The sequence below is a fragment of the Poecilia reticulata genome, chromosome 7, assembly GCF_904066995.2.
Source record: "Poecilia reticulata chromosome 7, P_reticulata-male-v2, whole genome shotgun sequence".
In the NCBI taxonomy this organism is placed as follows: Eukaryota; Metazoa; Chordata; class Actinopteri; order Cyprinodontiformes; family Poeciliidae; genus Poecilia; species Poecilia reticulata.
The window spans coordinates 26,998,470-27,009,651 of NC_088836.1; the positions used below are offsets into that span (position 1 = coordinate 26,998,470).

General features: G+C 38.9%; 1 protein-coding gene across 1 annotated transcript; it reads left to right on the plus strand.

The window, feature by feature from the left end:
- The first annotated feature begins 2,865 nt into the window (after positions 1 to 2,865).
- tcf15 (transcription factor 15) lies at positions 2,866 to 5,556 on the plus strand. Its single transcript, XM_008414431.3, has 2 exons — positions 2,866 to 3,776; positions 5,207 to 5,556. Exons 1-2 carry the CDS (start codon positions 3,297 to 3,299, stop codon positions 5,267 to 5,269), a joined length of 543 nt encoding a protein of 180 aa, XP_008412653.1. The 5' UTR covers positions 2,866 to 3,296; the 3' UTR covers positions 5,270 to 5,556.
- Positions 5,557 to 11,182: the final 5,626 nt, after the last annotated feature.

Below are 11,182 nucleotides of genomic sequence, written 5' to 3' on the forward strand. Positions count from 1 at the left end.
ACCTGGTAAAATATTTGACCTCAGAACCAGAGGTGGGCAGTAACTGGTTACATTTATTCAATTACATTTACTTTAGTAATTTTATTTTGAAGTATTTTTACTCTTGAGTAAAATTTCTGGATTTTCTACCCACTGAGTGAAAAACAAACATGTTTGAACCAAAAAAATCACCAGACACAAACACGCACCTGCAGTTTTTGTTAAAGTTTCATATGTTTTTTATTGAAAGAAACTGATTTGAAAAACAATTATTTTGCCTGATTTTGTTATTTTTTGTTACTTACATAAATTATTGGTCCTTAAAATACAAAAATTTCCACTGAACCTTATATTCTATCCATCTGATTATGTAATTTTTAAACATTAAATGATAAATTGATCACTTGAGTAGATTTTTTACCAAATCCCTTTTTACTTTTACTTGAGTAAAAACATGTTGAAGTATTTCTACTCTTACTTGAGTACAACTAAAATCAGAAGGTATGAGGCAGCATTTATGCTAAACGAATGTAATAATTATTAAACAGTAGATAAAAGTGAGAAAGGAAATGCTAAATTCATAATGTCTGTACACATTTTGTGTCACTGCCAGAAGTTACTGTTGTTTGCTGGATCATGGCCCAGTTTGGGAAAACCTGCCCTGACAAACCTGTGTGCTCCTTCAGCCGGCAGTCAGGGCGTCTGATCTCTCACTGTTGATGCAGCTGAGGCACCTTGAAGTGTCTGAATTGGCTGCCAGCTTGAGTTTACGTGGCTTGGAGGGACTAAATCATCCATTTGCCACCGCTTTGTTGTTTTGAACCCGGGGCAGCGAGCAAATAAATCCCTGTCATTCCAGGATCATCTGTTCATTGTTTATTTACTCACACTTAACTTTCTCCTGCTGTCTTAAAGCAGGAGGGCGTCCCAGCAGGAGCCACTGCTCTAACAAGCACGCTAGCTTTTTACAATAAATGCACAAATGTAATGTCTGTCCCCGAAGAGAGAATTTGCATTAAGGAACGTCTTACACTTTTTGTTTTACCAGCTAATAAATGCAGATCTCGGCATGTGGCAGAGCAATAAACATATCAGGACAGAAAAATACACTGACTATAATTGGTCCCTAAATGCCTCTAAAAATACTCCAAACTTCCTAAAGTCCTGGCTAAGAATAATTGGTGCAACACTTAAAGCCTCTGCTATTGCACACAGTAACAGAAATGAAGCTACAGTGGTTTGCAAATGTATTTACAGACCTTTGTTTCACATTTTGCCACTTTGCAAACACAACTAGTTTATAATTTTATTAGGATTTTATGTGATTAATCTGAATAAATACACAGCAAAAACTATACAAAATCTTACAAAGTATTTTTGGTCTAGTTTCTAGACAAGTAACTTTTCAGCAAGGTAAATAATTACTTAATATTGCTTAAAACGTACGAGCTATAAGTGAAATAATCTGCCAGTGGAGCAAAATATATGTTTGTCCCATATTACAAGTTAAAATGTCTTCCTCCACTGGCAGATTATTTAATAGTTTTTACTTTTTCATCCATTCAGTTTGAGGAAATTATTGACTTATTGACCATCTGTGGTTGCGTCCAAATGTGTTTCAGTGTAAAAAGTCACTTGATGTTTGTGGCACGACTGAATATGAAATAAAAATAAAAGCAAAAAAAAAGGCTAACGAAAGAAAAATTCTTTTTGTACTTAACATTTTCCATTTAAGAAAATATAAACTTGCAATAAAACATTTCATCTTAAAAATAATTACAAAAAGTGTTCACCTGCTTCAGCTCCGAATGCCAGAGAGCCGAAGTTGTGCCGCTCTTGATTTGCTGTCAGTGGCCACACAAAGTCATTCCAAGGACCACAAACTGGCCCCGAACCACACTTTGGACATCCTGGGTTTCAATGAACAGCGATGTTAATGTAGGTTTGCAGTTCCTCTTTCCTTTTCTGCATTTATGTTAAGAATACCCACACACACTGTATTCACTAATATAAAGGGAAGTGGTAGCACTTGGTTTTATTTAGGGTTATTACAGTAAAAGGGGGTTGGATATAATTGAACACTTTCACATTATTTTAGCAAAAATGTTTAAAACTTTTTACCATTTTGATTCCATTTCTCAATAATGCACTACTTTATGCTGATTTGTGACTAAAATGTGACAAAAAGTGCAACTTTGTTTTTACACTCTTAAAAGCTCCTGGAATAATTTATAAATAATCATCCTAAATTCAAAATTACATACTTCTATCTACTAATAAACAGCTCCACCTTTGACAAAGGAGAATATTTTCCTCGTATTTATCTGCTGTTTTCAAGATTTTCTCAAGAATTATTTTACAGCTGTAGAAAAAATTAAGACCACTTATACTTTACTGAAATAATCGACTTTATATGACGACCTTTATGTTCTCTGACGAGCAAATACTGCTTAGATGATTCCCTCAACACACCAGTACAGAAAATGATAGGGCCAATAAAAAAAAAAATCTGATTCTAATCTCAAAATTCTCTTTAATCTTCTGAGACCAAAAGTCAAAATTCTGAGATTGAAGTCAGAACTCTGAGGAAAAGGCAGAATTAAAGTCAGAGTTCTGATATCAACAGTCAGAGCTCTGAGGGGGAAAAAAAAAAATCAAATTCTGAGAAAAAAAATTGGAATTCTGAGATTAAAAGTCAGAATTCCGGAATCAAAGAGAATTCTGTGGAAAAAGTCAATATTGTGAAGGAGGGGGGGAATCTGATTTGTGAAAAAAAAATCTGAATTCCGAGTTTAAAGTCAGAATTCCTGGATTAAAGTCAACATTTTGGGATTAAAGTCAGATTTATCAGTGACCCTAATCCTCTTCCGTACATGTGAATGACTGATGGAAAGGATGCCAGGACGCATGACTAAAACTCAAGGTTTATTCCTCCAAATATGATTTTTCACTCTTCCTAATCTAACACATCGTTGGTCTGAAAATGCTGCTGATTTATGTAAAACCACCTGCTATTTTCTTATACTAATAACTTGATAATTCATATTAAAATAAAAAAAACTAAACATTTTGCATGTGACACTGGAGTGAGCAGGCAGCTCCTCCCATCCAGCTATAAGAGCCCAGCTGACCTGCGGGTCCGTCCACCCTGAAGCCGGCCAGCTCAAGCTGCCTCATGAAGGCTTGGGCAGCTTTCTCACAAGCTTTGGTCTGAGGATCTCAGTCGCACATGGAAATGTAGACGCAGCCCGCCGGCCTGGTTTGTCTTCCCGGAGCGACTCTGAAGCGGATTAAGGAGGCACTGGTAACTTTTAATCATGACTTTCGCCATGCTGCGGCCCGTGGCGACGCACTTGATCTACTCGGACTTCACGGTCACCAACTCCGAGGACGACGAGAACCGCAGCGAGAGCGACGGCAGCTCGGAGCAGAGCTACTGCGGCTCCACGGAGAAACGGAGGCGGATCCCCCGCAAGCTGGAGGGCGACTCCGCGGTGGTGATGAAGCAGCGGAGCGCGGCCAACGCCAGGGAGAGGGGCCGGACCCAGAGCGTCAACACGGCGTTCACGGCCCTCCGGACTCTCATTCCCACCGAGCCGGTGGACAGGAAGCTGTCCAAGATCGAAACGCTCCGACTGGCGTCCAGCTACATCTCCCACCTGGCCAACGTGCTTCTGATCGGGGACGCCGGCGCGGAGGGACAGCCGTGCCTCGGAGCGGTCCATGCGCAAGGCGAGGGCGCAGGGAAGCAGCCGCGCACCATCTGCACCTTCTGCTTGAGCAATCAGAGGAAAGGGGTAAATATATTTATGCAACTACTTTTACATTTATTCTACATAAACACAGCATGAGAACATGACAGATCCATGAGGAGGACACTTGCGTATTTGAACGCTCTTTGTACAATCAGCGGTAATGTAAATCTTTTTGCACTTTAAGCTGTTACTGCAAAGTCAAAACACACAATAATGCAAAATAACCCCAGAAAAAACAAGAAATACCGAATTAAAACAAACAAAAACTCCCAGAGTTCGAAAAATGTCCAAAACTCGTACGGATTGTTTTTGACGGTATGTATAAATTCATATTTCAATTCAGAACAGTTTTTTCCCTCTTCTTTCACATACATTTGTTTTAAACTGTACAGAATCCACTGAATGCAGAAAACACAGACACAACTTATGTACCTTCACTGTGGGATTTGTAAATTGTTCTTTATTATTATTATTATTATTATTATTATTATTATTATTATTATTATTATTATTATTATTATTATTCATTTTGCAATGACGTTTTCTCATAACTTTATTGCACAGCTGCCATACATTGACACGAAATGTTATTCTTTTCTGTTCTGCATGTTTCTCTTCTTACATAAAAGTTTTGTTGGTGTTCAGCCAATTCAGAGCTGCACAGTAAAACTTTTTATGGATTTATTAATGTTGTTGCACCGATCTGGGTGTTTCTGGCACACACCATGTCTTTCTTTCTTTTTTCTTTCTTTCTTTCTTTCATTTTTTCTTTCTTTCTTTCTTGTAGTTAAGAATGTACTGAAGGTATTTTGTTTAGAATCAAGCAGCAAATAAACAAAATTACAAATTATTACTATTTATCCCTCAAAGCATATGTCCCTAACTTTTTTCTGAATTCATTTAATTAAAAAAAAAAAAGTGTATTAAACTACATTCTGATGGTTGACCAAATAATATGGGGATTCTTGGATATAACAGGTTGGAAAAATCAAATAATTTATGATTTACTTCCTGATCTACAAAAATAAAACCGTCTGGTTCCTATTCCTCTCTGATTTATTGGTGCATCTCCACTTTAACATTTTTTCTATCACTCGTCGATGACATTAAGCAACGCATTCTTTTTGTTTTAGAGTGACATATTTCTCCTGTAGCTGTGAGGGTGTTGCTACTCTTTGCGCCTCGAATCGCCCCTCAGTGATGAATGAACTGCTTTGAATTGAACTGAAATGAATTGAATCCTGGACACCTTTTAATGCACCACACATGCTTCAAGCTGGCTGAGACATTCCTCAGACAGATGGCTGCATGTTTTTAATTTTCATATGGTGTGACAGACAACACCTCCAATAGCAAAGTTGTAAATAAAAACAGTGTTTGGGGAGGAGGAGAGTAATCTGGAGCACATTCATTCTGTATCGCTTGTTTTGCTTTTTTAATCACTAAAGCATTTTTCCTTCTTTCTTTTTCAGATTAAAGATGGGAAAGACTGTTTGAAAATGCGAGGACTCGGTCCGCTGCGAGTGAGGCGCTGACCGGACGCCGTCGGTGGATCGTTTGCAACCTGAAAACCCTCAAGACTTTCTCAGGGAAAGAGCTGAATCCGGTGCAACAAAGAGCGCTCGCTCTCACGTACCTGTACACACATGCTGGATCAAAAGGTGGCACCAAAGAAGAGACTATTTATACTTGACTGAGACATCCGAGACTGTAAGACGTTCAAACATGCAGTGCATTCGTTTGAAACTCAGTGGTCTTGTCTTTTTTTTATTTTTTTTATTTGGAAGATGTTTTAAATAAAATATATTTTATCAAAATGAAAGGCATTTTTACAATCTCATTTGGTGACAATGGATGTGTCACAAGCTAAGGCTAGTGCAAAACAAACATTTTTAAGACTCCCAGTTGGATGAATATGAAATGTTTCCTGCATCTCCCAAACCTTGGCGTCTCCATGGTTTCAGCCAGCATGTTGTTGGGAAACTGCCGGAGCTTACAGCAAAATGTTCAGGGTCTCCAGTGTCACTCCCCCCTTCAAATCTCACCATTCAGTGTTTTTTTGAAGTCTGTTTCCGATTAGTCACGGCAAATAGTAGCCCACACTCTGCTCGGAGCCCCAACACAGCTGTTGGTGTGTCAGAGGGATAAATCACCGCCGTGGGCCCACTGGACAAGACGAGACGGGGTGAGAGGTGAAAGGTCGCAGCTCTGAAGTGAAGTGAAATGTAATGATGGCAAATGACGCAGTTAGACTTGTCCCTTTTTCATCTTTTCTTGTTAGTGGTTTAGTTCACGTTGTCAGAATGTTTTCACACATGATAGTCCGGAGGACTCGGTTCGATTTGGGACCAAAATTGCAAAGTTAGGTATATTTTCAGCTGCTGCGGTTCGCTTTCTCAGCTGGATGAATATGAAATGTTTCCTGCATCTCCCAAACCTTGGGAGATGCAGGTTTGGGAGATGCAGGAAACATCTCCCAAATGTTTCCTGCATTTGGGAGATGTTTCTCCCAAATGCAGGGATTACACCAGTCAAACTTCAAGGGTTTGGTAAAATGAACCAAACCCTTGAAGAACCTGTTCCCCTCCTCACCTGTGGTGGCGCTGCACCAAGAACCACTGAAGGAAATGACAGGAAAACCTCAGATGAAGACATTGAGCAACTTCCTCCTCCACAAAATGTAAACAAAATTGGAGATTTTAGTGGCTTTATAAATTCTCTTGTTGTGGGTAAAAAACCGCTGGCGCTAGCTTGTTTGTTTTGGTTGTATTTACCCAGAATGCCCTGCGCTGGAGTCCACTTCCTGCTTTTGGAGCTTCTCTGGTTCGCTTGGTGTTCACATGTGCATTTGGACCGCCCAGAATTCACTTTAATCGAAGGGAGAACTAGCTTTTCAGATGATGTTTGCTTTTTTGGTCCACATTCACACCAGTGGTGGGCAGATTGATCCATAATATTGATAAACATCGGTACCAAGTCGATATCAGTATTGGGTTGAAAGATCAATACTTTAGATTCAGATTCAGTCTTGAAATGTTATTTTACTTTTGTGTCATAGTTTCTCAACTCTACCTCAAAAAGAGATATTGTTTTGCTCTTTAATTTTTTTGCATTTTGTTTATTTAGGAAAAATGTACACAGATCCTGTTAGAATAGAATATACTTTATTGATCCCCGGGGAGAAATTGATTGCTATTTGACAAGTTACTCCATCTAATGTGTTAAATATTAAATATAACTATAAGAGGTCAAGTTTATAAAGGCCTAAGATTGATGTAGGTAATTCAATATGACTGAATATAAATAAATAAAAAGCATGCACATGCAAATATGTTAATCTAAAAATTATTATTAGAATAATTAAAGTACTTCCTAGACACTTATTTGGGTAAAACAAAAATAATTCAAAGGAAAACAGGTCACAAAGAGGCTGATTCCTAATCCTCTCTGATTGGTGCATCTCCACTTTAAAGATTTTTTTTTTAAATCACTCGTTTGTGGCATTAAATAATGGCGTATTTTTGTTTTAGTGTGACATATTTCTCTTATAGCTGTGAGATTTGCTCATAATATATATCAAACTTAAATGAAAAGTATCGGTGATACAGGCCTTGTATTTACTTAGTATCAGATCGATACCAAAACATGCAGTATTGCACACCTGTAATTCACGCCTCTCCAAATGAACCGGACTTTCTAGACAAAAGTGGACTAAACGGGCTTCCTTAGATTCCCCACTGATCCACGTCAATACAAACAACTTTCACTCGAAGGCAGCGGAAGCAGCCCGGTCTCTTTGGGCTTCTTTCTGCTCTATTTCTTGCAGCCGAGCCAGAGTTCCTGTCTGGCATCAATTACCGTGAATCTGCAGGTTTGGAGGCGTCAGGCTCCCCGGTGGCTCCCGAGGCCGACTGGAAAGGTAATTTTCGGCAGGTAAAGGTGCAGGCTTCCTTCCGTCTCCGTGTCCAACCCGTCCCCGTCGGGATGAGTCAAACTCGTCCTCCTTGTTCGGAGGCCGAGGCCTCCCTAAATGGCTCCCTGAGGCTCCCCCAGGCAGGAAGATGTCACGTAGGCAGAGGAAGGGGGGAAACAGCGCGCAGCCGGCCTCTCGGAGGAACTCTCTGTGCGGTGGGCTTTGGGTCACCGCCAGTCCTGACATCATCCGGCGCTGGGACCCAGATGTACGGCTCTCTGGTGCAGAACAAACCCAACGGTGAAATCTGAAAGAGAATTTTCTCTTCTGCAGTTGGCAGGTATGAAATTGATGTGCAGAAGAGATGAGTCAGAGCAAAGACAGAGAGACGGCGGACATGATCGGTTTGGGTCTGTTTAACATGTCCGACAAGCGAGGGCCCGGCGGACCTGTCTGGGAAATCAAGTTGACCTCATCGCTTTGCTGAGTTTCTCCTCTTCCTAACGCTCGTCTCTTAAGCGTCCAACACAGATTTCCTGCTGTTGCTGGAAAGATTTCGGCAGATTTGAAATCTATCTGAAAGCTTTTGTGACCTGGCAGTTTGTGCTGAAAACCAGAATATTTGGGTTTTTAAAGCAGCTTCACGAAGCAGCAGGAGGAAAACGTCAACTTTTTCTTCATTTTCATATTTCTGGCTTACGTGTTGCAACTTTTAGAGAAATCATTTCATAAATGCAGATATAAATCTTACTAAAACTTTAACAGATTACTTTTTTTTAATTAAAATAGTTGGCTAACTTTACTAATCAGTTAATTATTTTTTTAATACATACAAAATTACAGCATAATGTCAAAACTTTTGTTTTAAATATTCAAGGGAGTGGGTCTATTTTTATATAATCATATATTTATTATGTATAATCCATACATATAACAACTAAAACTGTACTTAATGGTTAACTCATCAATATACAATCTATTTAGTTTCAACTACAGCAATTAGTAATTATTACTTATTTAAAGTTCACCAAAAAACATAACACTAACAATATTGACTAATATTACATCCAGCACTGATCATTTGTTTACGTGATAGTTGAACCTATTATGTACTTTAAATTCACAGAGATCTGTACACATAAAGTTAGTCGGTTCTGAGCTTCAAAATAAAACAACACATCAGATGCTAATATTGGACATTTATTTATAACACAGCAGCTTACAGAAGCTGGAATTTTTTTGTTTTACCAAAGCATTGCCTCTTCTTTCAATTTCTGAACAATGTTTGTATAACTCTGGAGTCCAAAAGCTGCTTTATAGTTGTGTAATAGTGACTATGTAATAATTACATAGTCTAAACAAAACAAAAGAGTGCAGTGAGGGCAGCTTAGCGTCAGAAATATTCCCTACAGAGATTACATCCTCCATGCAAACTCTGTTTTAATATCATCCTGCTAAAATGAATGAAGTCGTTTCTGCTTGGATTATCTTTTCCAACCTAATATGAACACATCATAGTTACTGATTTTTGCACCAACATACTCCTCTTTTTCTGTTTTCAACAACGTGTCCCCATTCCCTATCTGATTTCCAGTCCGCTAAAATTTCTTAATTCCTCCTGGATTTGACTCATCAATTCATTCGGTTTTAAGATCAAAGTTGTCCAATTTACACACAGAGAGTTGTAATTATGTATTAAATAATCTTCTCTAGTTAAAATGGAAAACTTTCTAATCCTGTCAGGTTACACTTAACCACATTATCCCTTAATTAACCAACAACTGAGGGAAATTTTCTGGAAATTTTTGGATTTCTCTTTAAGCTGAAATTTTTTATCACTTTTCACCTAAAAAAAGTTATTAAAAATTATATAAGAATGTGGCTTTTATATTGTAAATTTCGATATAAAAGGGTTAAAACAAACAAAAAACAAAACATTACCTTAATAGTTAATAGAGAATAATTCATATACAACGCAAATAACAGCAACTTGTAAGGAAAACTGTCAGGAATCAAGGATAACGCATCAATCAGTGAAATACATTACATGGATATTATAGTGTAATTGTGCACAAAAGTCACATTTCTGTACACATTTTGATTTTACATTAAAAATGTAATACTTTTTCAGTCAAGAAATCCCTCTGACCTTTGGGAAATATGACAGCATCATTTGTTTTGTTGTATTTCCTGCAGCGTTTTGCACTGGCTGAATGCTGCAGGCAGCTGGATTCTGACTTTAGCAGATTATTATACATAACAGATTAGGCAAGCATAAACTACACATAGTCAAAACACATAAAAACATACAAGTTTATTAGCATAGCACAATTCAGCAACAAGGCAACTCAGAGTGCTCTAAATGATAAAATCATAATGATTACAAAACATTTCAGAATATGCATGTTGTAATGCTAAAAGCAACATTACTCCTGAATTTATTTGATTTAGGCCAATACACAAAATGTACGGTGAGAAAATGCCAAAACAGAGCAGATTAGCATGAAAACTGTCAGAATTAGACGGAAATCTTAATCCAATTCTTGGCTTATTAAATCAAATTACAGTTTTTGAGTTGAGACTTGGATTACTACAAGTCAAGCAAACAAGCTGGACATATTTTACAAAAGAAGGCTAATTTAACGTATGATTATTCAAATTCACATGTTTAATTTCTCAGAGCGTCTCTGTGTTTTCACCATGTGACGTTTTATTTTTTTCCGACTGTTCTGCCTCGGAGCGAATGCGAGAAGGCGGCGCGGCATTCGTGTTTCTGGAGACATATGCTGAAAAGGCTGTTTTGTCATGCTAATGCACGGAACAGGAAGCGGTTGTATTTCATTTAGGAAGGACGGTTTGATGAATCGTGTTGAGCAACGGCTGCTTGCAAACACCTTTACAGATGAATCACAAATCACAGCTCAGACAGCTCAGAGCCGTCCTGCTCAAGTCGGGGGGGGGAGAGAAAAAAGAGAAGAAAAAGTAGATGAACCAGAAACAGGAAGGATGTGAAGCGTTTTTTCAGCATCATCTGGGAACGCTGTCCTGATTCCCAGATGGGTGTTTTTCCTCAGCATTTTGTACTCTTGCCAAAGAGGTCTTGTTAGACAAACTGTGCACATGGTAATATTTTAATAGCTTCTGCTCTCTGAGTCCATTTCAGCTTGAGATATTGATGGCGCTGTGTCATTTTGAGGCTCAGTCGCCTCCCTTCCTCCTTCCACGGACGCTTTTCCACGCGGAGGAGGAAGTCTGTCTGTCTGCCGGACCGTCAGCTGAGCTTCTGTGGGGGAGAAAACCCGTCCGAGAAGCCGGTTGCGTCTGCTCAGACATGCAAGAACAATTGTTTTCATGTGCCAGAAAGTTTGGCAGGGCCTTCAGACAGAGGGAGGATGATTGAGGGCTGCAGAGAGAATAGAGCGGGTGGGTGGAGGGAGCTGGTCTGAGGAAATCCCAGAGAAGAAATTAGGGAACAATACAGATCCTGGTAATGCTGCTGCTGGCTCGGCCAATCAACCCCCAGCAGTAAGCGGCC

Bases quoted from the DNA above. Each gene is read 5' to 3' on its own strand.
- tcf15 (XM_008414431.3), top strand. From the start codon at position 3,297: ATGACTTTCGCCATGCTGCGGCCCGTGGCGACGCACTTGATCTACTCG. The intron at 3,777-5,206 runs GTAAATATATTT...TTTCTTTTTCAG, and splicing joins TGAGCAATCAGAGGAAAGGG to ATTAAAGATGGGAAAGACTG.